Raw genomic sequence first — 24,370 nt, 5'->3', positions numbered from 1 at the left:
CCCACTGGTTTGGGTCTGTCACACTCCATAGACTTATGTAAAATCTGAGACTTTGTAGGAACCACAGCTGATGAAATAAAAGAATTCTTCCCCTTCTTACTACAAAGCTTATAAAATTTCTCTCCTGTTAATATTCACAGGCTTGATATCGAGGCTGATGACAGTAACTCTTCCTGTTAAGGAGCGAATGTAGATGATGATGAATACTGTCTTTGATAACTAAATGTTAGCGCTCTAGACTCTCTTATTCACAGGAATGAAACCTAGACATCTAGCTGTAGATCTCACATTTTTAATTATTTCTAGTATTTCATCCATCTGTATGCTAAACAGACCTTCCCCTTCAAAAGGCAGATCTTCAATCCTCACCTTCATTTCATGGGATAAGTCTACTGAACTGAGCCATGAATGCCATCTGAAAGCAATGGCTGAGTCTACTGCCCTAGCTGAAGACTCAAATGCTGCTCTCAAATGATGCTTGGCAACATTCTGTCCTTCTGTGAGCAGGTATTCACCAATCTTCTATGTTCCTGAGGTAAAGTATTAAGGAATGGCAACATCCTACCGCATAGATATCTTTTGAAACTGTTTTTTTCTTTGATTCCATACCAAACAGGTAACTATACTATTATTATAACAACTACTAGCAGTGTTTAACTGTGTAATAACTAACATTTTAAACTAGTGAACAATCACAGATCTGGAAGAATTCCAGAGCTCCACACACAGACTGTTCAGCTGGTCATGGTTAGAAGGAACTGTGGCAGCTGGAGCACCATGCCCTTTTATACCTCCACCCTGGAATGCTCAACATTCAATGAAGGGAGGGGCTAGTGAAGCCCCTGGGCACTCCAATGGATACTGCTAGCTATAGCTCTAATGTTCAGGCTGAAGCAGTTGGAACATCCCAAAAGTGGCAATATGCAAAGGACACGCGAAGGGGAATATTTTTTTTTAACTTCTCAAAACTGTAAGTGAACCAAAACATTTTCCATTCAGCTTTATTCATAAACTGTGTGTGATACAATTCTTCAGAAGAAGACAATACATTCTGTCTTTCCAGAGAGGGACATCTGGTTGCAATCTTGACATGTAAAATGAAAGAATATGGGAACTTTTTCTGATAAAACTGCCTTGTAGCGGATGAGATCCCATTTATTTTCCCCAATCCTGAATCCTTTAATACAGTGGTTCTTAAGCTTTTCCATATCAGTACCTATTTTTCCACATCATGACTGTTCTGAGGCTGCACTTCTTCCTTTTAGTTGCTATCCACCCATCCCATTTAGTCATGTAGGGAGTTGCACCTCATAGGCTGAGAACCTATGTCATATTCCACCCCTGAAAGAATCATTTAAAAATGCCAAAGCCAATCAGTAAAGTATTTAGCAAGGTTTGAGCCAGTTCAGCTAAGAAAACCTTGTATCTTTTGTGAGCTCACACAAGTGATTCAAAACTTTGTCACATGAAAGCCAACAAACTTCAGTGTGGAAGAGGAGATGTGGATAATGAGTGCTCATTTCTTCACACAAAATAAGACTGAGGCATAGATTGGCGGGCTTACCTTTAAAAAAATTCACAACTTTTAAGTCTCATCAAGTACGTTTTTCAGTTCCACTGGTATCCGCTTTGGCGCTATACTTTCCCAGTACACTGAACAATATGTTCAAAAGGCAAGATTGGGTTCTAGTCACAAAGTTGCTGAGTTTTCATGCCAAAGCTCAGGCGTCATCAATTGAAATACACAGTGATGTCAGTCTAACCCAGCTGCAAGAACTAATTGTTCAAAAGCTTCAATAAATTTCCCCTGAGGAGCATCCTGTCCGTAGCAAACAGGAAGTCCTTATATATGGACTATTCCCAAGCAAACCAGCCAAATGTTAAAAGTTGGGCACAATATGACATCTGCAGTTTTATCCAGTTGTATTGACAAGAACTGCATCTTCTGAACTCTTCTAAACAGCTATTCCTGAACAATCTGCAGGGATGTCATTAATTCATCAGCTAACTGCATCACTGAAGAGGGAAACTGTTTTTACCTGATTGGTGGCAGCAGTTCCCAGCATAACGTCCAAGACACAAAGCACAATCAACGTTTCCCCAATTACTTGAAGCTTGGTAGCTTTCACTATTTGTAGAACTCTGTGTAGCCCCAAAAGCTAGTCTCTTTCATCAACAAAAGTCAGTCCAATGAAAGATATTACCTCAATGAAAGATATGACCTCACCTACCTTGCCTCTCTAAGAACCTTTTGTCAGGTACTGCGACAGCTGTTCTGAAATACCCTGGTAGGTGACAAACGTTCTATTATATGCTTTGCTCCAAGTGCACCAGAGTGGAAAGTTAGATTGCAGCACAGATCCACAAAATAGAGGAAAGAGTAAGGAAGAGAGGATGGTTGCCACTGTCCTGCTGGCTCCATGGAACACACGCTATAATCCAGTCAGCTTCCTCTTGTGAGGAAGGTGGAAAGCAGGAGGCAGCTGCAGGCAGGTCCCATCTGGGCAGGGAGACGAAACAAAATGTTGGCCTCCTGGCTGCAGCAACATGGTGAACTCCATGCCAAAAATACTGCATTCTGTGGCTTATTGGAATGATGTCAAATTCTACGATCACCAAATTGCAGACTCTTTGACAGAGATGCATGGGAGCAATTCATACTTTTTAGAGTATCATTTCAGACAGTCTGCAGATTCAGGTAGGCACCACTGCATCAGATTAAACTTTCAAGATTCTCTCTGTCAGGGCAGGAAATATATCTATTTGTTATATAAAAAGGCAGGAAAGGAAAAGGGAAGGTGGCTGTTACCTGCTCAGGGGCTGTGACCCACAGGTTGAGAACCCCTGCTATAATGCATTCCCATGATTTAAGTGCAACAAACTGCCAGCAAATATATAATATAGGTGTGGTTTGTGCAAGGCTAGTAACAGGATGTATTCACAAACTAAAGAGTTACAATTTAAAATGACTGATCTCACAGTATTATTATTTATTATTGTATTACCATAGTCATGGATCAGGACTCCATTGTGCTAGGCACTGAAGAATATGACCTTCAGATTTCCATGTCATCAGCATAAACTTTTAGAAGAACCAAGCTCATTTTCAAGGCTCTTGGCTTTATCACTTTCCCCATATCTGAGATTCCTTCCCATTACAGACCTCTTAGGGTACAATTTCCTGGGCTGTCAAGTACCAGTAAGATGGTTATAGCTGAGAGGCTGTGTGGTCTAATGGCTGTGGCACCAGAGTGGGAGACAGGAACTCCTGAGTTCTAATCTGGCCTCTTCCACTGATTCATTGTGTATCTTCAGTTTCCCTATCTGTAGAGTAGGGATGATGATACTTCACTTCAGAAAGGGCTTTGTGATGAAGAAATGTTATAGAAGAGGCACTGGGTGTTATAAAAGCTATATATAGCTATCTAAGTGGCACTGGATGTTGTAAGGAATTATTTTATTTATTAGTATTTGTATGGGGCTTTGAAGAATTAAAATGCTGTACTAAAATTATACTGCAGCCATGAATCTTAATGAATGAGAGCAATATCTGTAATAAACCAAAACAGTTTTTCTTTGGGCTGAGAGTAAACACGGGAAATTTCAGCCCAAAAAATTTATTTTAAAAAAAGTTACAATTAACTGAAAACAAAGCTAATAATACTTTGCACTTCTATGACGTCTTTCATCTGAAGATATAAAATTACTTTACAAACAATTTATTAAGCCTCAGTACCTCAGTGAGGTAATGAACCTGCCTCCTCAACTAAAACTATGGAATCACTACTGAAATGTAACAAATAACAGACTTGACTGCTAGTTGAAGTACAGACGACATGCCTGGCTTGCCAGCATATTCCGTTGAGAGTAGGTGTGAAGGGAACTGAAGTCAGTGGCAGCAAGAATTTAACCTGTGCACAGTTTTATTTTAAAAATATAAAAGGACGAAGGGCAATGCTGAAAGGAGGAGGGCAAAAGAGTGAGAGTAAGTATTAATTCCATAGGAAGGTAAATCGCTGCCATAGGAAAAAATGTTGACACAGCATTGAATGTTGCTGTATGGCATTGTGGCATTTCTTGTGTTCTCTTGTGGCTATGTAGTCTGAGGAGCAAGGTTGCGAACAGATGTCACACAGGAAAATACAGGCTCCCAATGAAGACTGTCAATCATCCTTGGCCCTTTTTTCTATCAGTTTTTTGCATCTTTGTCAAAGTGTTTACAAATTTTATTGACAGTTGCTCTATATTCAGGTTTGCCCTTGGCTGTGTCTTTGAAGTTATCAATATTCATGAGGTGAGAGTCTCCTTAAGGGTGTTCTTGAAGCATTCACATTGACTGCCCTTCCTGAATTTTCTGAGTTTCAGCTTGCCATAGGACTTTTTCAGGAGTCTCCAATCACCCTTTCTGACAACTTGACTTGTCCGCCTAGGATGAGGTGTGATCATCATTGCCTCGATGCTGGTTGTTTTTGCTCTTTCAAGGATGTTAATGTTTGACACTTTGTTTTGTCAGTAGACCTTCAGAATAGAGCAAAGACATTGCATGTGACATTTTTCAAATTGTTCAGTGTGTATGCAGTATGCCATGTTTTACACCCATATAAAAGAGATGCTATCATTGCTGCATTGTATATCATCAGTTTTGTTAACAGTATGAAGGTGTGCTGGTTGAGTATCCTGTGGTAAAGTCTTCCAAAACCTTAGCTTGTCTTTTGCATTGTTTGATACTTTCTTGACCCAGGGAACTGTCACTTGAGATGGTATTGCCCAGGTATGTAAAGTGATTGATATTCTTTAGTTTTGTACCATCAAAGGTGATGTTTGGTTCAGTGATAGTGCCTCATGCCACTGGTTGGAACAGGACTTCAGGATTTTCCAGGCTGAAAGTGAGTCCAAACTGTTTAGTTGCCTCTGAGAACCTATCAAGGATAAGTTATAGGTTACTTTCACTATGACTAAATAGAGCACAATCAACTGCAAAAAGGGCGTCACATATGAGTTTCTCAAGGACTTCTGAAGAGTTATCCATCAGTCCTGCAGCTTATGTGGATATCCTTTTGAAGGTTGTCAGTTGTGTAGTTCAGAACCGCTGCAAAGAAGAGACCAAAGAGGACCAATGTCTCAGCACACAGTCTAGTTTCACCCCAGTAAATATGGGGAATGACTTAGAGAGGCCGTCATCTGAGAGGACTTGACCAGTCATGTCTTCGTGGACTTGACGTATGATGTTAACAAATTTGATGGGGCATCCAAACTTTTCTAGAATTTTCAGAGGCCATTTCCGCTCAGTGTCAAATGCTTTTTTTTTTTTTTTTTTAAATAAAGATCAATAAAGACAGCATATAGTTCCATGTTTTGTTCAATTAATTTTCCTGAATCTGGTTCTCAACAAAAAATCATGTCTGTGATGCTCCAAACTGATCTAAATCCACACTGGATCTCTGGCAGAAACTTCTCTGATACTGTTTCAACAGGCTGATTGAGCAAAATACAAGCAAGGATTTTACCATCTACAGATAGGAAGGCGGAAACCTGGTAGTTGTTGCAGTCAGAGTTGTTACAATTATGATTACATAAATAAAGGTATCTTTGAAATCCTGAGGACTTCTCAGTTTCCCAGACAGCCTTAATAATTTCATGTAGATAGTTGACAGTGTTGGGGCCTGCAAGTTTGAAGATTTCCGTGGTATGTTGTCTTTGCCTGGTGATTTACCTGACTTCATTTGTTTTTGCACTTTTTCAAAGGTAGGTAACTAGACGATTTCTTCATGCTGGGGGTCCTGGGTTCCTCTGCACCTGTGAGTTGACAACAGAAGGATGGCTGAGTAGCTCAGTAAAGTGCTGTGTCCATCTTTCACAGATGCCTCTCTTGTCCTTGATTAAGGTAAATATATCTAAATGCTTTAGTGGAGCTGGCACAAAATTTGATGGGCCATAAATGGTCTTCAGTGAGTTAGAAAATAACTTTGTGTTGTTAGTATTGGTATAATGCTGTATTTCTTCTGTCTTTTCCAGTCAGTTACCCTGTAGAACACGAAGCTATCTTTGAGCCTTGGTTTGCAGGTTGGACTCGTTGTTTCTCCAAAACTTAAACGCATTTTCTTTTCCTTGTGGATATTTTGGATTTCACCACCATTTTCATGAAACCAATCCTGGTGCTGTCTTTGATTTTTACATAGATTTGAATATATTCACTTTTCAAGCGCGTCATTAGGTGATGATATGATGCCATCAAATTTTCCTCTACGTTTCCCTGCAGTTTTATTGATGCAATGGATGTCTCAAGTTTGCAATGTCCAATTTCGGTTTAATCTGTACAACGTTTCATTGATCATCCTGTGGGGGATCCAAAAATTTGCTCTTCTTACTGCTCTGGTGATTTTCATTGTCATCACTGGGTATAGATTGGATTATGTCATCCCAATGAGAATAGAATTGTTTATTTCTTCTGTATTGTTCATGACTGGATCATAAGCATTGATAAACACTGATCTAAAAGTGACTGGAAAAAAAAACAACCCGGGGAAATGTGAGTGAAGGTGGTTTGTTTTTAATCAGTAAATGTGAGTTTTGTTGTTCTTCAGTAAGCTCTGTTCAAGGGTATGGGACCATCTTGCTCACTGTGCCAGCTCAGCCGTTGTCAGATTCCCTGGTTCTGCTCCTAGCATGGCTCCCTGCTAGACAGAAACAATTACTGAGGAGCAAAGAGTGGCAAAACAAGAAGCTTTGTGACTGATAATCTGCGTGGATTACAGGCCTACAACAAAAGCCACAATGCTTCAATTGTATAACCAGTAGCACTGGATAAGAGCCAATTACACTCACTTCAGCCAGAACTTTCTTATGTTCCTATCATAGAATCATAGACTAAGGTCAGAAGGGACCATTATGATCGTCTAGTCCAGGGGTGGGCAAATTTTTTGGCCCAAGGGCCACATCAGGGTTCCAAAACAGTATTGAGGGCTGGGTAGGGAAGGCTATGCCTCCCCAAACAGCCTGGCCCGTGCCCCCTATCCACTCCCTCCCACTTCCTGCCCCCCTCAGAACCCCTGACTCATCTAACCCCTCCTGCTCCTTGTCCCCTGACTGCCACCTCACGGGACTCCACCCCCTATTGGAATGTGGCCCTGCGAACATGGGCAGAGGACTTAGGAGGAGCAGGGGCAGCCACACAGCCAGAGAGAAGCAGTGGTTTCCCCTTCAAAGCACTGCTTCTCTCCGGCCAGCTGTGCGGCTGCCCGATGCTCCTCCTGAATCCTCTGCCTGCATACGCCGCGCTCCCGCCACCCGCACCGCCTGCCTGCTCCCCTGCCCTCGCAGTGCAGCCTCTCCCCCACTGTGGGAGGTACGTCGGTGCTGAGCTGCCCAAGTGCCCGGCCCTGAGCCCCCTGTTGTTGGGGGGCCCTGGACCGGGGCACCCTGTGTTCACTGGTATATCTGCTCCTGAGCCGCAGCGCCTGGCTGGATCCAGCCACGCCACCGCACTGCCAGCACAGTGAGCTGAGGCTGTGGGGGAGGGGAAACAGCAGGGGAGGGGCCAGGGGCTAGCCTCCCTGGCCAGGAGCTCAAGGGCCGGGCAGGACAGCCCCATGAGCCAGATGTGGCCTGTGGGCCGTAGTTTGCCCACCTCTGGTCTAGTCTGATCTCCTGCACAACACAGGCCACAGAATCTCACCCACCCACTCTCCTGTATCAAACCCCCAACCTATGTCTGAGCTACTGAAATCCTCAAATTGTGGTTTAAGGACTTCAGGGTGCAGAGAATCCACCAGCAAGTGACCCGTACCCCACGCTGCTGAGGAAGGTGAAAAACCCCCATGACCTCTGCCAATCTGCCCTGGAGGAAAATTCCTTCCTGACCCCAAATTAAATGGCGATCAGCTAAACCCTGAGCATATGGGCAAGACTCACCAGCCAGACACCCAGGAAAGAATTCTCTGTAGTAACTCAGATCCCACCCCATCTAACATCCCATAACAGGCCTACTTCAATAGCTTCTTGAATGGGATGTGTACGAACACAATGCTTTCCCTCACTGTCTGTCTGTTCACTCCTATGCCAGCCCCATTGTCAGGACACTTAAAACCATGCTACAAAGACAACGCATCTTGGCAGCTGAAGTATCTTTTTCTAAATCTTGATATAGCTGTACTTGCAGTGCTCGGATATCTGGTGATGGTTGTGGTATAAGAACCTGAATAGAACGCTTTACACTGAAGCTACTCCCTAGATGAAGATCAGGCTGTGACTGTACCAAAGCTGAACAACAATACTGTTGCCGCCAACAATATTTCTTACAATACTTCTCTTTGCATAAAATTTTCCACATGAAGAGGACATAAGTCTGTGCATACGCTGTGGTTCTGAACAGGATGAACCATAATTCAGAAATCATAGAGAGTTTTCAGTCTTATCCAATAAATGGTGGGAACTCTGATATACAAGTTTTGTAAATATCTAAACAGATAGATCCAAATTCCAGGAGCCACTTATTTTGAAACATTTATTTTAACTTCTCTCTATTCCATGCAGGGAAAACAATGGCAACAACTTATTTAAAAAATTCAAGTGTACTATCTAGATCACCTACTGGCATCCTTTGACAGGGCCACAATTATATGGCCTGAATCAAAGTCAGCAGTAGCTTGCTCTTTTGGAACTTTGACGATGTTTTAGTCTCATCAACTTTTCTACACTCGGATCTACTTGCTGTTCTACTGACTGGGATACATGATAACAGTGACAATGCTGCCATTTTTAGAAGAGAAGGTTACTTACCAGTAACTATGGTTTGAGAGTTGCCTTCATGCATTCACAATTGTGGGGGCACCATCTCACAAGAGCGAATACACAGACATTTCAAAGAGCATCAGTTACCAGAGTATCAGCATTTTGTGCTATGTCCGGGGGTGGCTCCAGGCCCCAGCACGCCAAGTGCATGCTTGGGGCGGCAAGCCACGGAGGCGCTCTGCTGGCGCCGCAAGGGCGGCAGGCAGGCTGCCTTCGGCGGCTTGCCTGGGGAGAGTCCGCTGGTCCCGCGGCTTTGGCGGACCTCCTGCAGGCGTGCCTGCGGAGGGTCCACTGGTCCCACGGCTTCAGCGGACATCCTGCAGGTGTGCCTGCGGAGGGTCAGTCGAAGGCAGCCTGCCTGCCGTGCTTGGGGCGGCAAAATGCCTAGAGCCGGCCCGGGCTATGTCATCAATTTTCTTTGTGGCAGATGAAAAGGGAATTCATTTTTGGATTGGGTAATCTTTAACAGCAGACATTGTCCTAAAACCTAAGACAGATAGGGCAAAACAGGATCTATCTGTAACCCTAAAAGGTTCTGTACAGTTTCCTCAATAAGTGTTAATAAAAACCTGCCAAAAGCATGGAAACTCTCATGTAGTTACATGGTAGTAAGAGAGGAAACTGCTCATCTATCAGTCTCTTCTGACCCAGTTTTACATTCTTCTATTACAAAGAGAAATGCCTCTACCAGTGGAACTTTACTTTGGAAAAGTTCATAGTAGGAGGAGTGTGTGCCAGGTGTCAAACTGCTGGGTTTCCAGGGAAACAGGTAACTATGGAAAACTAATATTTTGCATGAAAGCTATTCTAGAGTCTAAAAAGCTTCTCCTCTCCCCCATTTCCTAAAGAAAGAAATTAACTTAAGAAACAATGAAATATTTGCAATGCCTTAGCCTCATGAGGGAAGTCAGACAAATCCTTGTAGGGAGGAAGCATAAAGTAGTTCACAAAAGCTTGTTTCAGCACTTAGATGGCTATCCTGACATGTAAAATTCTCTGTAAGTGTTAGAAGGTATTATTATTACAGTCCAGTGTTTGTCCACACATGGCTCATTTCTATGTGGTGGAGCTCATGAGTGGTGAATAATGGCCCCTCATTTCATGCTGCTCTGTGTATGAAGGGGATGGGGGGGAGGAAGATACAGAAGGCCAAGGAGATTTTAATTGTATGTACTCAAACCTTCTGCAAATGCCAAACAGTCTGACCACAGAAGCTGAATTTTGGGCAGCTAGAGGCTTGTAATTGCTCTTTTCACTACCCGCAAGTCAGGGACCCTGGTGACCAAAGCCTGCTCTGCAATCATAAAATCACTGTGAAGTCTATAAGTAGTTATGGGCCAGTGACTGCAAATGTATTACAGCAACAACTGAAAGGTTGGCTACTTGACTGTATTTGCAGTATAAGCATTGTAGATCACTACAGGTACACAGAGGGTATGGAGTACAGGGCAGAGCCCTCTTGTTACTGAGACAAGCAAATGAGGGTTTGTCTACACAGTGGGAAATGTACTCTGTGGGGGTATGATTTCTATATCACACTAATGTATTGGACCTCATGGACTTTGCTGGTGCGCACTAAATATTCCCTAGTGCCCTATTCAAAACACACTATGTTAAAGTACACCAGCAGGGTTTACATGGAACAATTAATGTGCAACTTGTTAGTGTGCTTTAGAAATCACATTAAAGCGCATTAACCCACTGTGCAGACAAGCCCTGAGAGATCAGCAGTCAGGCACTATACAACACCAACAGTTAACCTCCGGAATAGTCAAAGAAGCATTTCACTTTTAAATGGAGAGGTTCTGAGAATGTCATTTTGTCAGCTATACATGTTCAGTGTCACTTTCTTCTGCCTTCTTTCTAAAACATGGTTGGAACTTTTTTTTTTTTTTAAAAACTGTCATGTGGTTCAACAGGATAATGCAGCTACGATGACAGTGGAGCAGATCCTGCCCGTATTGCTAGTGAAGCAAACAAGATCACCTTGCCTAGGCAGGTATGGGGAGGACGACCAGTGAGCCACTAGTGAGAAGTTTGAACAGATGTTTCTCATGCTGTCAGCGGGAAGAGATGGAGGCAGAGGGGAACGATGGCTCATTCTCCCTTCATCATTCCAGAGCAGAGCTTGTGAGAACTGACATGGATAGCAGAAATCTTTTTATAACTCAATAACAAACCCTCTTCTCCTACCTCTAGGTGAGATTTCTTCTTTTCCTGGACAGATATTCAGGATAGAAAAGCTCTAAGAGCAAACCTCAGCAAGTGACTAATTCCTCATGGACAATGGCGATGTTTTTGGTGAATATTATGCCTAGGGTGACCAGACAGCAAGTGTGAAAAATCAGGGTGGGGGTGGAGGGAGTAATAGGAGCCTATATAAGAAAAAGACCCAAAAATTGGGACTGTCCCTATAAAATTGGGACATCTGGTCACCCTAATTATGCCACTGAACACAATTAGTGTCTTTTTATAATTAAAAATGTACTGAATACTGGTGAAAGATGCCAGATTAATAATGCTCCATCTGTCCACAGGACAGGTACAGCACATGCAGCAGTAGTGTAAGCTTTCTTTATACTGTTTGACCCTTTCAAATATGCCTCAGATCTCCCATGGATGAGGAAGATCAGGGGTGAAAAGGAGTTCATTGATCATACGCATTTAATCCTTGGTACCTATTTTGAAATCACCAATAAGATTACAAAGGTATCACTTAGAAAACTGTAGTGGTGGTTTTTGTGATACGGACATCTCTCTGTCCACTATGAAATAAAAAGATTGCCAAGCACTGGTCATATCTTTTATTAAAAAATGCTACAGCATTCTCCAGTAATACTCAAAAACACCCCAGTAACATTGTTTTAAGCTGCTATGTTAATTTATATCAGGAGTTCTCACACTTTATTGCACCGCGACCCCCTTCTGATAACAAAGTTACCACATGACCCCAGGAGGGGGCTGGAGCCTGAGTCCTGCCGCCTTGGGTGCTGGGAAAGGGGCCGAAGATTGAGCCCCGCTACCCTGGGGGGGGGGGGGGGTAGGAGAGGGCCACAGCCCAAGCCCCGCTGTTTTGGCTCGGGGTGGAGCTCAGGCTGCAGCTTCAGCCTGGGATCCCAGCAAGTCTAATGCTGGCCCTGGCGACCCTATTAAAATGGGGTTGCAACCCACTTTGGGGTCCTGACCTGCAGTTTGAGAACCGCTCGTTTAGATAATTACTGCAGAATACTTATTTATTTTTTACGCACATATGGAATGGTTACAACAGCTGTTCACTACCGACCTGAACTGGATTCAAACCCGTGATCTACTACAGATATGAAAGGTTTGAGATCCCTTTATCAATTTATTGAGCCAACCTATTGCTACTTCTGTATTCAAAAGGGAGTGAAAGTTATTATTACACATTTATACATTACCACCAATATATATGATGCTTCTCAAACAATTCCAACTGAATAACAATCTGACTCTGAGCTCCCACGCTCATGAATTGAGAATCCCCATGGATTGGAGCCTCCAAGCAACAGCATTATTATTATTAAACATTTAAACTGTGGTTGCGCCTAGAGATCTCAACCAGCTTGGAGCTCTGCGGTGCTAGGCACTGTACACATATAGTAAATGACAGACCTTATCCTAGAGATCTTATTCCAGGAAACCTCCACAGGTCTCAGTATGAGCCCACAGAGACGAAAAATTCAGCCTATTCTCATATGCCTTCCATTTACAACTCACAGCTGTGGACCAGGACTTTAAGCTGTGATAATTACTGTATGCTGCTTGTTAAATCTTAGTTTGAGAAGAAAATGAATCACAGAAACACAGGCCATTCTTGGACAGATGGCTGGTGGATGAACTGCATTAAAGGAGGCCAAAGCTCTCTTGATTTACATTAATTCCAGTGTGGGTGCCCGCTTGACACGCACTGCAGGGGCTTCTCTCTGACTTATAATTAGAACACACTGGCTGGCACTGACCACAGCACATCTGGACTTTGTTAGACAACCTTCAGCTCTGTTTTCTTGCATCAGCCCTGGCCCCCTCATCTGAAGCAGACTCTCAACCACTGTTTCACCATGAACCAGTCAAGGAGACAAACTACTTTGGGAGCAAGTAAATTGGGACTACGTTAGTTGGTAACCCTTGCCTTCCAATTCGCCTCCCTTTCTTCTGATGATAGAGGAAATCCCTTCATGGAGGTTGACAACCAATCCTAAGCAGGCAGCTCCATTTACTGGAAAGCCTGGTCAATGCTGACTGCTTCATTAGGCAATGTTTCTATATCGAGGCACATTCCTGCAATTCAGGGACTAGAAGCTTTAAATTAAAAAAAAAATTGATGCCTTATCTTCTTTCTGAAATGCTCCCTCATCTAAGCTTTAGTGCACACAAATTAAAAAACCAAAATGTCTTTGGCAGGACTCCTTCCTTCTCTTTCACAGTAACACACAAGCAATGTCAGTGGGTGGGAACATGATATAGTGTGGGAGAGGCACAGAGCAAAGTTGAAGGAGAAAATTGCTACAAAATCTCTCTGAACCAAAGTACTTTCCTCCTTTGATGAATCCATGTCTCTCCACTGAAGTGTTTTAAATCAAAGAAAGTCTTGCTTAGTCTGAATGGCTAAAGAGCTCAGGAATTGCTTGTTGGGAAGTAAACTGGGGCTGATCCGTTCATGGATTAATTTCTGATTTGAGGAGATATAAACAATCTATATATGTTGTTCTCTTAAGAAAAGTCAATCTGTACACACATTACCAACAGCTATGAAATTATACAAACAACTAATGCTTTCTGCCAAAGTCAAAAGAAAAGCACTATTTGCATTCTACCATAGCCAGTTAAATGGATCTATTCAGGCCCACTATACTATCAGGACACGACATTACTTCCTCCCCCCAAAAGACTTCCCCCTAGAGTCCCTGTCTGTTTTGCAAAGGGATTCACAAGTCAGGCTCGTGTTGTCATATAAAGACATGCATGCCCTTAATTGAAAGCTATCCCTCACCATTATGTTCAGTATGACACTCTGGAAGCTCACATGCTGAGAAGCACTTTCCACCACGATCAAACTGGGTATATGCATATTACATTTGAGTCTCTTGCTAGCGGAATGTTATCTTGCTGGAAAGTGACAGTATTTATGCCTCTACCAGTAAAGTTGAATGTTATGAAATTGTAAAATCAGTTTCTAAACTGCTTTAATATTGGTTAAAAATCAAGAAAAGAACTTTACTATGTGAACATTAATCATTTTATTTCAATATTAAATGGAAAGTGTAAAACCATTGTCACTAGAGCACTACTGCCTTCTAAGGAGGAAGTGGAGAAATCTCTGATCAGAAAGCACCCCTGGTTCTGTCCCAGTACTCAGCAAGGCAGTATATTTTTAATTTATAAAGTTATATCACCCATGATAATAATTCCGTACCACCAGCCCACATGCCTGATTCTGTCCCTTCCCACCTGTTGCTTGAGCTGTTGCACCAGACGGTCCTTCTCTCGCTTCAGTGCAGCCACTTCATCTTGGGTCTTCTTCTTAGAGGATGAAAGCTCTAGCAGAGCAATGTTGGCATCTTTTTCACTGATGGCAGCTAGAAGAGCTTCTTGTCTGGGGGGGGGGGAAAAAAAGAATACAGTGCACTGGTGTCCTTAAAAAGTAAGGGGTATCTATGACAACCTGTACTCTTTGTTCATCCTTTTATAAAGTTATGATATATATATATTTACAAAATATGACTTTTGAGGTCTGACGTGAAAAATCATAATCTGCTGAACAGTATTGTACTGGTAAAATATGCGTGGCAACACTGTATGTAAAGTTACAAGACTCTACTGTATAACACTGTTATAACAGGCTCCAAGGTTAAGAAAAGCAGGACCAAACCAGTTTTTCAGAGACAAAGACACAGTGGCACTCCAGGCAGGTGCTAAAGGGCTATCACCTGCTTAAGCAGACATTCTCCAGCAGGGGGGAAGGGGTAAGTAAGAAAATTACATTCCATCACAGGGACAGTTTAAACTTCACGTCCACAAGAGCCTGTTTCGTTACCATAACTCAGCAAGGATATTTCTAGCACAAGAAACTGATTTATAAAGAGGGGAGGAAAATGCTGGATTTCACTATCCTTTTTCATCTCTGCTCATGGCATCAGTGACTCTCAAAGAACTTAAATTGGGGATGGGATGGGGGAATCCTGGATGGGGGGCCTTTTCAGCCAGTACAGACTGCTGTAAGCTTATGGTGAGAAAAACCTTTTGCTCTTAAATTCACTTAGCTTATTAAGTATCAGAGGAGTAGCCGTGTTAGTCTGGATCTGTAAAAAGTGACAGAGTCCTGTGGCACCTTATAGACTAACAGAAGTATTGGAGCATAAGCTTTTGTGGGTGAATACCCACTTCGTCAGATGCGTGATTATGTTCCAATACTTCTGTTAGTCTATAAGGTGCCACAGGACTCTGTGTAGCTTTTTAGCTTATTGAGTTAGTCATTTAGCTTGTGTATTATCTTTTTATTTTCTTTGTAACCAAATCAGACTTTTATGCCTCATTACTTGTAATCACTTAAAATCTATCTTTCTGTAGTTAATAAACTTGTTTTATTGATTTATCTAAACCAGTGTGTGTTTGGATTAAAGTGTGTGGGAAACTCCATTTGGGATAACAAAGGCTGGTGCATATCATTTTCCACTGATGAAATGATGGACTTTATACAAGCTTGCACTGTTCAGCAGTGTGCTGGGAAATAAAAGATGCACATTTCTGAGGGTACAGTCTGGGACTAGAGAATCTGCTGGTGTTCTTCTGCAGTGTAATTCGTGGGTGACTGCCTAGTAGCACTCAATGTTGTTAGCTGGGAACAAGTTACATGCTGGAGGGAGATTGTGTTAACTGGCCAGGACTGGCTGTTCACCAGTAAAGCAGTACAAAAGGGATCTCAGGTTGGAGGAGACACAGCTATTCAGCAGTCCAGACTGTACCCTGGGTATTGTCACAGTACAGAGTTGGATATATGTGTACTGTGGAATGCTGTGATAGGGAGTGTGATTCTAGGGCCAGGATTAATTATGACATTCACCAAGGTGGTATCAAACTCTGGGAGACTTACTCTACACCAGTCAATGATGCAAATGGCTTATAAAAGACCCTATTTTGCTGTGTATCGAGACTATTGATTCAGTAGGTAGGATCGATAACCAGGTAGGGTGGGAGAAGAGTGATGTGCTGTGTTCCTGTTCAGAACTTCCTAGTTTCTTAGACTCAGCTCAGCATTGTTTTAGGTTAGGTTTTCATCATTTCTGGGTACTTCAGACTGTTCTAAACAGATTCCCTCTATTGTAGGGATTTCTAATATATACTGGTGTGATATATAAATATATAACAGAGTGGACCATTGTGTTCCATCTTCTTAAAATATATTGGCTATTCGTGTAGCTATTTGAGGAGGAAAGTGGTCTGTGGCAAATTAGCTGCACTTATTTTTGCAGTGCACAGTATTCCCAGAAGCAAATGAAGATAACGGGAAGATACAGGCCCTGTTCTGTTATCAGAGAGATGATGAAGAGGCCGCTGGCAGAAAGCACTGGGGTTGACTGAGAGCTGGCAAAAGGGGACCCTCCCTTATCAAGGATGCTTTTGCTGTCCTATGACTTCCCCTGTCAATATTCAGGATGATGAGGAGCTTTTGTCGGCTTTCTGCATTGAGCGACTGAGACAAATGTCGGCTTGTCTTCAGAGCAAACCATTGATAGCTTAGAGAGAGCTGCATATTAGCTAAAAAACTAGTGCAGGATCCTGTGGTCACAGTTGTGTGATAATTAGACATAGAATTTTACCTTTTCCCAACAGCATCGAACTCTCTCATATTCTCCTGCACTTTGGGAGCATCTTGTGGATGCTAGGAGACAAAGACTATGACCTTGTTTCAAAAATCTACAGAACACATATCAATTGAGCATACTTGTATATGTTAAGGTGAATTCCTGTTTATTTTATATTGTTTATTTGCAATCATATCTCCTTACTTTCCTATTCAGTCTGAACTCTAACCTAAGTAGGGTTGAGCCTGGTCAGCGCTTGTAAGGAAATCCCTGGTGCTGAAGAAACTGTTGTCCTGTAGGTGGCCCTCTTCTCTGAGTCAGTATTGAAGAAAATACAGCAAGAGGTTCATTTGATAGATTAAAGATCACACAGCACATTGCATAAGAGTAGGGGTTGACAACTCTAGTGTCCCGGCCAAAATTCAACACAGACTTTCTGAAACAGAATTGCTGTATAAAGTTACATGTGTCTTTCCAAGAGAGAGGAGAACTGACCTAGAGTATGAGATTAATTGAACAAGGCATCTATTTTATTTTGATTCATTTAAATATGCTCAACAAACATTATGAAAAATTAAGATGAGGCCTTCAAAAATTAGTAGATTTTCGAATGCATTCCAAAGTTTTTCTGTCTCCTCAAATTAAAAGTGGCGATGTCAAGTGTTTAAACTTGGTTTATATATTAGTTCAATTATAACTTATGCACAGGACTATTACCTTTACCATATTGGATTGCAGAAAATTTTAGTTATTAGATGTTGACTATGTTTGGTCTCTGCATGTGTTACAATTTCTGTTGAGTCTGGTCAATGTTTCAAGATCCAATTAACCTATTCATTTGTTAAGTGAAAAGCATTTCTAGAGGTCATCATTGTGCAGACAGCACCTTTTGAATGCAAACTGTCATTAAGCTTCTAAGTTAATTGCAGTGATATTCTCTGAAAATCATGGGTTACTTATACTGCTTTTAAAAGAGAAATTATGTTCCCTTACTGCTGCTTGTAAACACATTCAATAGAAGATGGAGTCCCTGTGACTGAAGAGGGCAATGTCTACAGCAAGTTTTCCTTGATGCTGAAGAGAAGGGTACAGGGAGATATGCTCCACAAGTGTCATCTGAAGAGGTATATGTGAAAGTCTCTCTGCTGGTTTCATGCTCCTAAGTTAGAGGCTACCTCTGAGGCAGCTCCTCCTGCCTGAAACAGACTTGTCTCAATACGGTCCTATCAGAGTCAGCAAATACTACCAGTAAGGGAGAATCTATGCTGATGTCCTTGCAACATAAAGTGGAAGCCCTCTCTGTAGCAGGTGCAGGCTTGAAGGCTGTATTTAGATTATACCATCAGACAGCTAAAGACTATACTATTGGGCTATGTTTACACTAGAGAGTTTACAGCAGCACAGCTGTATCAATGCAGCCATAGGCACCAACTCTGTGGGTGCTCTGGGGCTGGAGCACCCACAGGGAAAAATTGGTGGGTGCTCAGCACCCACCGGCAGCTCCCCGCCCCAGCTCATCTCCATCTCTGCCTCCCTCAAGCGTGCCCTGTGCCTGCTTTCCCTCTCAGCTCCCAGCGCCACAAAACAGCTGTTTCACGCAGTGGTGGGGGAGAGAAGGGGGAACACAGCATGCTTGGGGAAGAGGCGGGGACGGGGATTTGGGGAAGGGGTCCAATAGGGCAGGGAGGGGGAGGAGTTGGGGGGGGCTTTGGAGAAGGGGTTGGAATGGGGGAGGGGCGGGGCCGGCACGAGCACCCACCAGTGCCGGGGAAACTTGGCGCCTATGTATGCAGCTGTGCCACTGTAAGATCTCTCATGTAGCTGCTCTACGCTGACGGGAGAGAGCTCTCCTGCTGACATAATTAAACCACTTCTAAAGAGCGGCAGTAGCTATGTCAGCAAGAGAAGCTCTCCTACCGACATAGCGCTGTGCACACTACCACTTATACCAGCATAACTTATGCCACTCAGGGGTGTGTTTTTTCATACCCTGAGTGGTATAAGTTTTGCTGACATAAGTGGTAGTGTAGACAAAGGCTCCTAAAGGACCACCCTCCAACTGGGGGAGCGCAGCTTGTTTTGGCGACACCCCTGACACATGGATGTTGCAAATTTAAAGAGAGGAGCAAGATTGTAAATCTAAGCAAAGTTAGGACTAAGCAAGATAACACGAAGAATCTTTCTTTCTGGCTTTTTGAGATAAAAGACTTACATAGAAGGCAGTGAGCACTAGGGTTGCCAACTTTCTAATCGCAAAAAACCGAACATCCTAGCCCCGCCTGCTACATTCCTCCTCCCTCGGTGGCTCGCTCTCCCCCACCCTTACTCACTTTCACTGGGCTGGGGCAGGGAGTTGGGGTGCGGAAGGGGGTTAGTGGTCTAACTGGGGGTGTGGGGTTTGGGGGTGGGAGGGGGCTCCGGGCTGGGGCAGGGAGTTGGGTGTGCGAGGGGCTGGGAACTCTGGCTGGGACTGCAGGCTCAGGGCTGGGGATGAGGGGTTTGAGGTGCAGGAAGGGGCTCCAGGTTGGGGGGTGGGGTCGAGGGATTCAGAGTACGGAATGGGGTCTGGGGTGGGGCAGGCGATGAGCAGTTTGGGGTGCAGAAGAGGGCTTCAGGCTAGGGGGTGGGGCCAAGGGATTCAGAGTAAGGGAGGGGGCTGAGGCGGGGGGTTGGGGTGCAGGAGGGAGTACTAGCTTTGGGCTGGGGGTGTGGGCTCTGGACTGGGGCCAGCGATGAGGGGGTTCAGGATGTGGGAGGGGGCTCTGGGCTGAGGTGCAGTGGGGGGTGAGGGCTCAGGCTGGATGTGTGGAGTCTGGGGTGGGGCCAGGGATGAAAAACTTGGGGGGGGGCTCAGAGCTGGGGCATGGGCTTACCTCGGGTGGCTCCCAGTCAGTGGTGCAGTGAGGCTAAGACAGGCTCCCTGCATGTCCTGGCTCTGCGCTGAGACCCAGAAGTGGTCAGCAGTAGGTCCGGCACCTGGGGCCCAGGAGGCTCCGCGCACTGCTCTTGCCCACAGGCACAGCCCCCCGCCCCAGCTCTCATTGGCCATGGTTCCCAGACAATGAGAGTGTAGAGCTGGTGCTCGGGGTAGGGGCAGTGCTCAGAGCCCAGGGTCTGCCCCACCTAGAAGCCAGACCTGCTGGATGCTTCTGGGGCGCAGTGCGGTGCCAGGACAGGTAGAGACTACTCTGTCTGAGCCCTGCAGCACCACCACCGGACTTTTAATGGCCCAGTCGGCACTGCTGACTGGAGCTGCCAGGGTCCCTTTTTGACCAGGCATTCCGGTTGAAAACAGGACACCTGGCAACTCTAGTGAGCATGTGCTCTGGAGGCCAGAAAGAAAGGTGTGTGAATAGAGGCACACCTCTCAAAATTTGATAATAAAGGGCTCTTCAGTCTAGGAGACAAAGGGATAACAAGATTCAATGGCTTGGAGTTGAAGCTATATAAATTTAGACTAAAATGACAGTGCACACTTTTAACAGGGTAATTAACCACAGGAACAACTTACCAAGAGTTGCAGTGGGTTTTCTCTCACTGGAAATTTTTAAATCATGACTGGATGTTTTTCTAAAAATGTGCTCTAGTTCAAACAGGACTTAATTCAGGGAAGTCCTATGACCTGTTATGCAAGAGATCAGACTACATAGTCAGAATAGTCCCTTCTGGCATTATAAATTATGAATCTCTGAAACACTGGTCTCCTGACAGATCGATTTGCTATCATAGACCTGACCAGAACTTCATAATAGCATCAATGAGTAAAAAGAACTCTAAACAACTAATAAAACCTTAAACCAGACTACACCAACATTAGCAACTATATATCATAGAATCTCAGAGTTGTGAACTGACCAGTCAACCACACACCTCATTTGGAACTGGAAATACGGAACCAGGCAGCAGCAGAGAAACAAACAAAAATTAAAGCAAATACTGTGCAGTACAGTACTGTGTTAAATGTAAACTAATAAAAAATACAGGGAAAATTTAAAAAAAAGATTTGATCAGGTTTCTGTGCTTGTTTAATTTAAATTAAGATGGTTAAAAGCAGCATTTTTCTTCTGCATAATAAAGTTTTAGGTCAGTTGTAAACTTTTTGAACAACCACCAAAACATTTTGTTCAGAGTTAAGAACAACCTCCATTCCCAAGGTATTCGTAACTCTGAGGTTCTAGCGTACACTAAACCTGATTAAGACCACAGAAAAAACTGAGGTCTATAAGCAGAACCAGCTGTACTGTTGCTTCCCAAACATTTGGAGCCTCAGGTAAAAGAAAAAGGCATCCATGCTGGCATGGTATTCTAGCAATACGTGAAATACGTGAAACACAACTCTACAGATGGTTTAAGTAATGGTAGGTTTATTGAAACAAAAATCTGGCAAACAATGAAGTAGGGATCAAAATCATATTAGCGTTGCTTAGAAAAGTCAAAAGTCAAAGGCATCTGTACTTGTCTGCTAACATTTTGAGTCTGGATGTTTCATCAGAGACTAATCTTAAAATATATATAACTGCTACTATTTTTCACTCCTCCATTCTGCCTCCCCTCCCCAAAATAATGTTTGACACGAATTTAGCTGCTAATATCTGAAGAGCATTAGGTTTATGAGGTTTAGCAGTTCAAAATAGTAATAACTAAAAATCATATCAGAATCTAAATAATAGAAATACAAGATAGTAATCAGAATGACATCATTTTAAAATTTGATCTCATTGTCTAACAGGACCCAGAAACAAATGCTATCCACAAATGGAAAGTGAAGACTTCAAGTTATACATAGTGCACAGAATTTCTAGTCGTGAGAGTTTGAGATATGTCAGACTGTAGCACTGTCACTTCTCTTTGGTCTAGCAGTGTTTTTTGCTATATGTCCAGAAATTGCTATATTAAGTCCCAAACCTTGGGCTACCATAATTTTCATTCCCTAACTTAAGGGTAATTGTCTAAAAATATCCACTTGACACTTGAAAAAGAGGAAAAATGACCTCTACAGTGAAGGAGTTTAAGATGTTCTCGTTAGGAAGTTTCCTGTTTATCCTTGTCTCAGAATTTCTCTATCACATATATAATCCTGCTTTGAAAGTACCTGCAGGAGTGGATTTACCATGAAACAAACCATGCGGTGGTATGGGGCCCCCAATGACAGGAGGCCCCCCAAAATGCAGGATAGATCTCACCTGACAACCTGACCCCGAGTCCTGGCCAGTGGTGCAGCAGGACTCGGTCAGGCACGTGGCCTGCATGCCGTGGCCAGTGGATCCACACTGCTCCCGGAAGCGGACGGCTGCTGGCATGTCTCTGCGTGCCCATGGCGAGGGGGAGGGTGGCTCTGCGCGCTGCCCCCTCCATGGCCAGTGCATGGAGACCTGCTGCTCCCCTCCCCCAAAGGGGTGTGCAGAGATGTGCCAGCAGAAGGGCTATGGTGGCCCTCTGCTTGCTCTGCCTCCCTCCCTCCACACCACACTCGGAAGCAGCTGGCATGTCCATGCGGCTTCTGGGGTGGGCAGGGTGGTGGTGTTTCCCTGCACTGCCCGTGCTGAGCGCCGACTCTGCAGCTCCTATTGGCTGGGAACTGCGGCCAATGGGAGCTGCGGGGGAGACGCCTGCAGGCAGTGGCATGTGGAGACCCCCTGGCCTTCTCCGCCTAGGAGACGCTGCCAGAGGGGTGTGTGTGCCAGTCATTTTGGGAGCTGTGCCATCTGAGGTAAATGCTGCCCTCCCTCCCCCCTGCCGCCCCCAATCCCCCGCCCCAGCTCAAAGACCACACCCAAACTTCCTCCCAAAGCCCGACCCAGCCTAGAGCCCACACCCAGCACCCAAACTCCCTCTCAGAGTCCAACCCATGCATCCTCTCCTGCACCCCTCCTGCAATCAAGGTACCTCACTTTATTTTCTTTTACTTCCCATCACTTATAAGATAGGAGGAGGATGAAGAAAAAAAGAATTAAAAACTGGGAAGGTGGGAGGGGAAGAGAGAATGTTCTTTTTCTCGGCTGGATCCTGAGGGGGGCTCCCAAAAAATGAAGCTGTGCACAGGGCCCCACAAACTCTAAATCCGCCACTGAGTATCTGAATTCTTAGTGGTAAGGCTGCTCTTTAAAGGGCCTGTCTACCTGGGGAATTTACTGCCATAATTATACCTCTACATTTATACTGGTATAACTCTATGGATGGACACTCTTATTCCAGAATAAGAGTGTCCACACAGGGAATTATACCAGTATAACTATAGCAGTATAATTATACTGGTAAATTTCCCTGGGTAGCCTTCAGATGACGTTTTCTCCTTAAGAGAACTGCATTTCAGGATACTGCCAGCTAAGCTCACAGCTGAATTATTTTAATGACAGAAGATGTAAGAGATTGAAAGCAGGATAAAAAAAAGATGATTTAAAATGTTTACAGGCTCTGGAGTGGTGGGCTCATGTAATTCAATTTTGATTTTACTGAAGTTCAGTGCTTTGTCTACAAGATACATTAGAAAGAGATACAGTTCCAGGAAACCTTGTTTGTTATATTACTTGGTGGCTCTATGGATAACTAGCAGGGTGATATATCTCTGTTGTCTTTGTGCATAAAAGTATAATCAGAAGAACTCTAGACCTGTCTCTCTATTTTTAATTTTTTTGAGGAATGAGTATTATTTAAAGGAATGCCTAGAGAAGGCCTCCATTCCAGTTCCAGAGGAACATGTGCTGTGTGTTCCTCCCTATCTGGAACAGCAGAGGGGATGTTTGGGGCTATTCCTGGAGGCAAATGTGTCTTCAGTGTGTAAGCCTCACTTGTGGAAGAGTTGTAGGATGAAAGGTGCATTCAGTACCACTGCGCTGATCTTGGCTCATCCTGCTAAGAGAGTCTGCCTGCACATTTTTCTCCTCTGCCAGGTGTAGAACCACTGGATGCATGTAATGTACACATCTGCTAGCATTTCATGGCCTCCTTGCACAGAAGAGAAAAGTAAGCTTGGCCTTGTTTTTTCAGATAATACATAATGGTGTTGACTATCATAAAGATGGTGGAAGGAGTTGGAATGTCAAAGAAAACTCTCCAAGGATGCAATGTCTGCTGTTCAATGAAGAGTTCCGCCTCTTCAGGGATGATCAAAGTTCTCTGAAGATGTCCATATTTGGTGAGTTGACTAGGCAATCCAATGTTGTAAGAGTCTCATGTGCAGCCATGCATATGGTGTCACATAGGAGAATAATGCCAGGGGTCCCATGTGCCTCAAATAATTTTATTCTTTGGTAGGGCTGAAACTTCAGTGTCTGATGTACGCTGATGAACCCTTACATAAAGTGGAGTTCAGCACTGGATCCATAAAAGTGATTCTCTGATTGGCAAACAGGGTAGCTGATAAAGTTTGCAGCGGACACAAAAATTGGGGGAGCGCTAAATAATGAAGAAGATATGTCATTGGTAAAGAACATTCTGGATTGCTTGGTAAGCTGGGTACAAGCAAACAATATATGTTTTAATATGGATAAATATAAACGTATACATCTGGAACAAAGACTGTAAGGTATACTTAGAAGAGGGGAGAAACTATCCTGGGAAGCAGTGATTCTGAAAAAGATTTTGGGGTCATGGTGGATAATCAGCTGAAAATGAGTACAGGGTGATGCTGTGGCCAAAAGGGCTAATATTTGGACGCATAAACAGTACTACTTCAGTAGAAGTAGTGAAGTTATTTTCTCTCTCTATTTTAGCAATGGTGGAAAACTGTGTCCAGTTCTGATGTCCACAGTTCAAGA

General features: G+C 43.6%; 1 protein-coding gene across 13 annotated transcripts in view; it reads right to left on the bottom strand.

Moving 5' to 3' along the window:
* The window catches only part of ERC1 (ELKS/RAB6-interacting/CAST family member 1), a 604,755-nt gene that overhangs the window by 75,256 nt on the left and 505,129 nt on the right, over positions 1-24,370 (bottom strand). For 11 of the 13 annotated variants that reach the window (XM_050918047.1, XM_050918052.1, XM_050918028.1 and 8 more), the window contains one exon: positions 14,260-14,404. In XM_050918047.1, coding sequence (XP_050774004.1) covers positions 14,260-14,404 — 145 coding nt within the window. Of the gene's footprint in view, positions 1-6,252; positions 6,678-14,259; positions 14,405-24,370 lie in introns of those variants that run through there. The other 2 variants (XM_050918082.1, XM_050918088.1) reach the window with 2 other exon arrangements.

Source organism: Gopherus flavomarginatus, chromosome 1, assembly GCF_025201925.1.
Source record: "Gopherus flavomarginatus isolate rGopFla2 chromosome 1, rGopFla2.mat.asm, whole genome shotgun sequence".
NCBI lineage: Eukaryota > Metazoa > Chordata > Testudines > Testudinidae > Gopherus > Gopherus flavomarginatus.
Note: the sequence above shows the minus strand (reverse complement) of the source record. Positions and strands in the feature narration are given on the sequence as shown.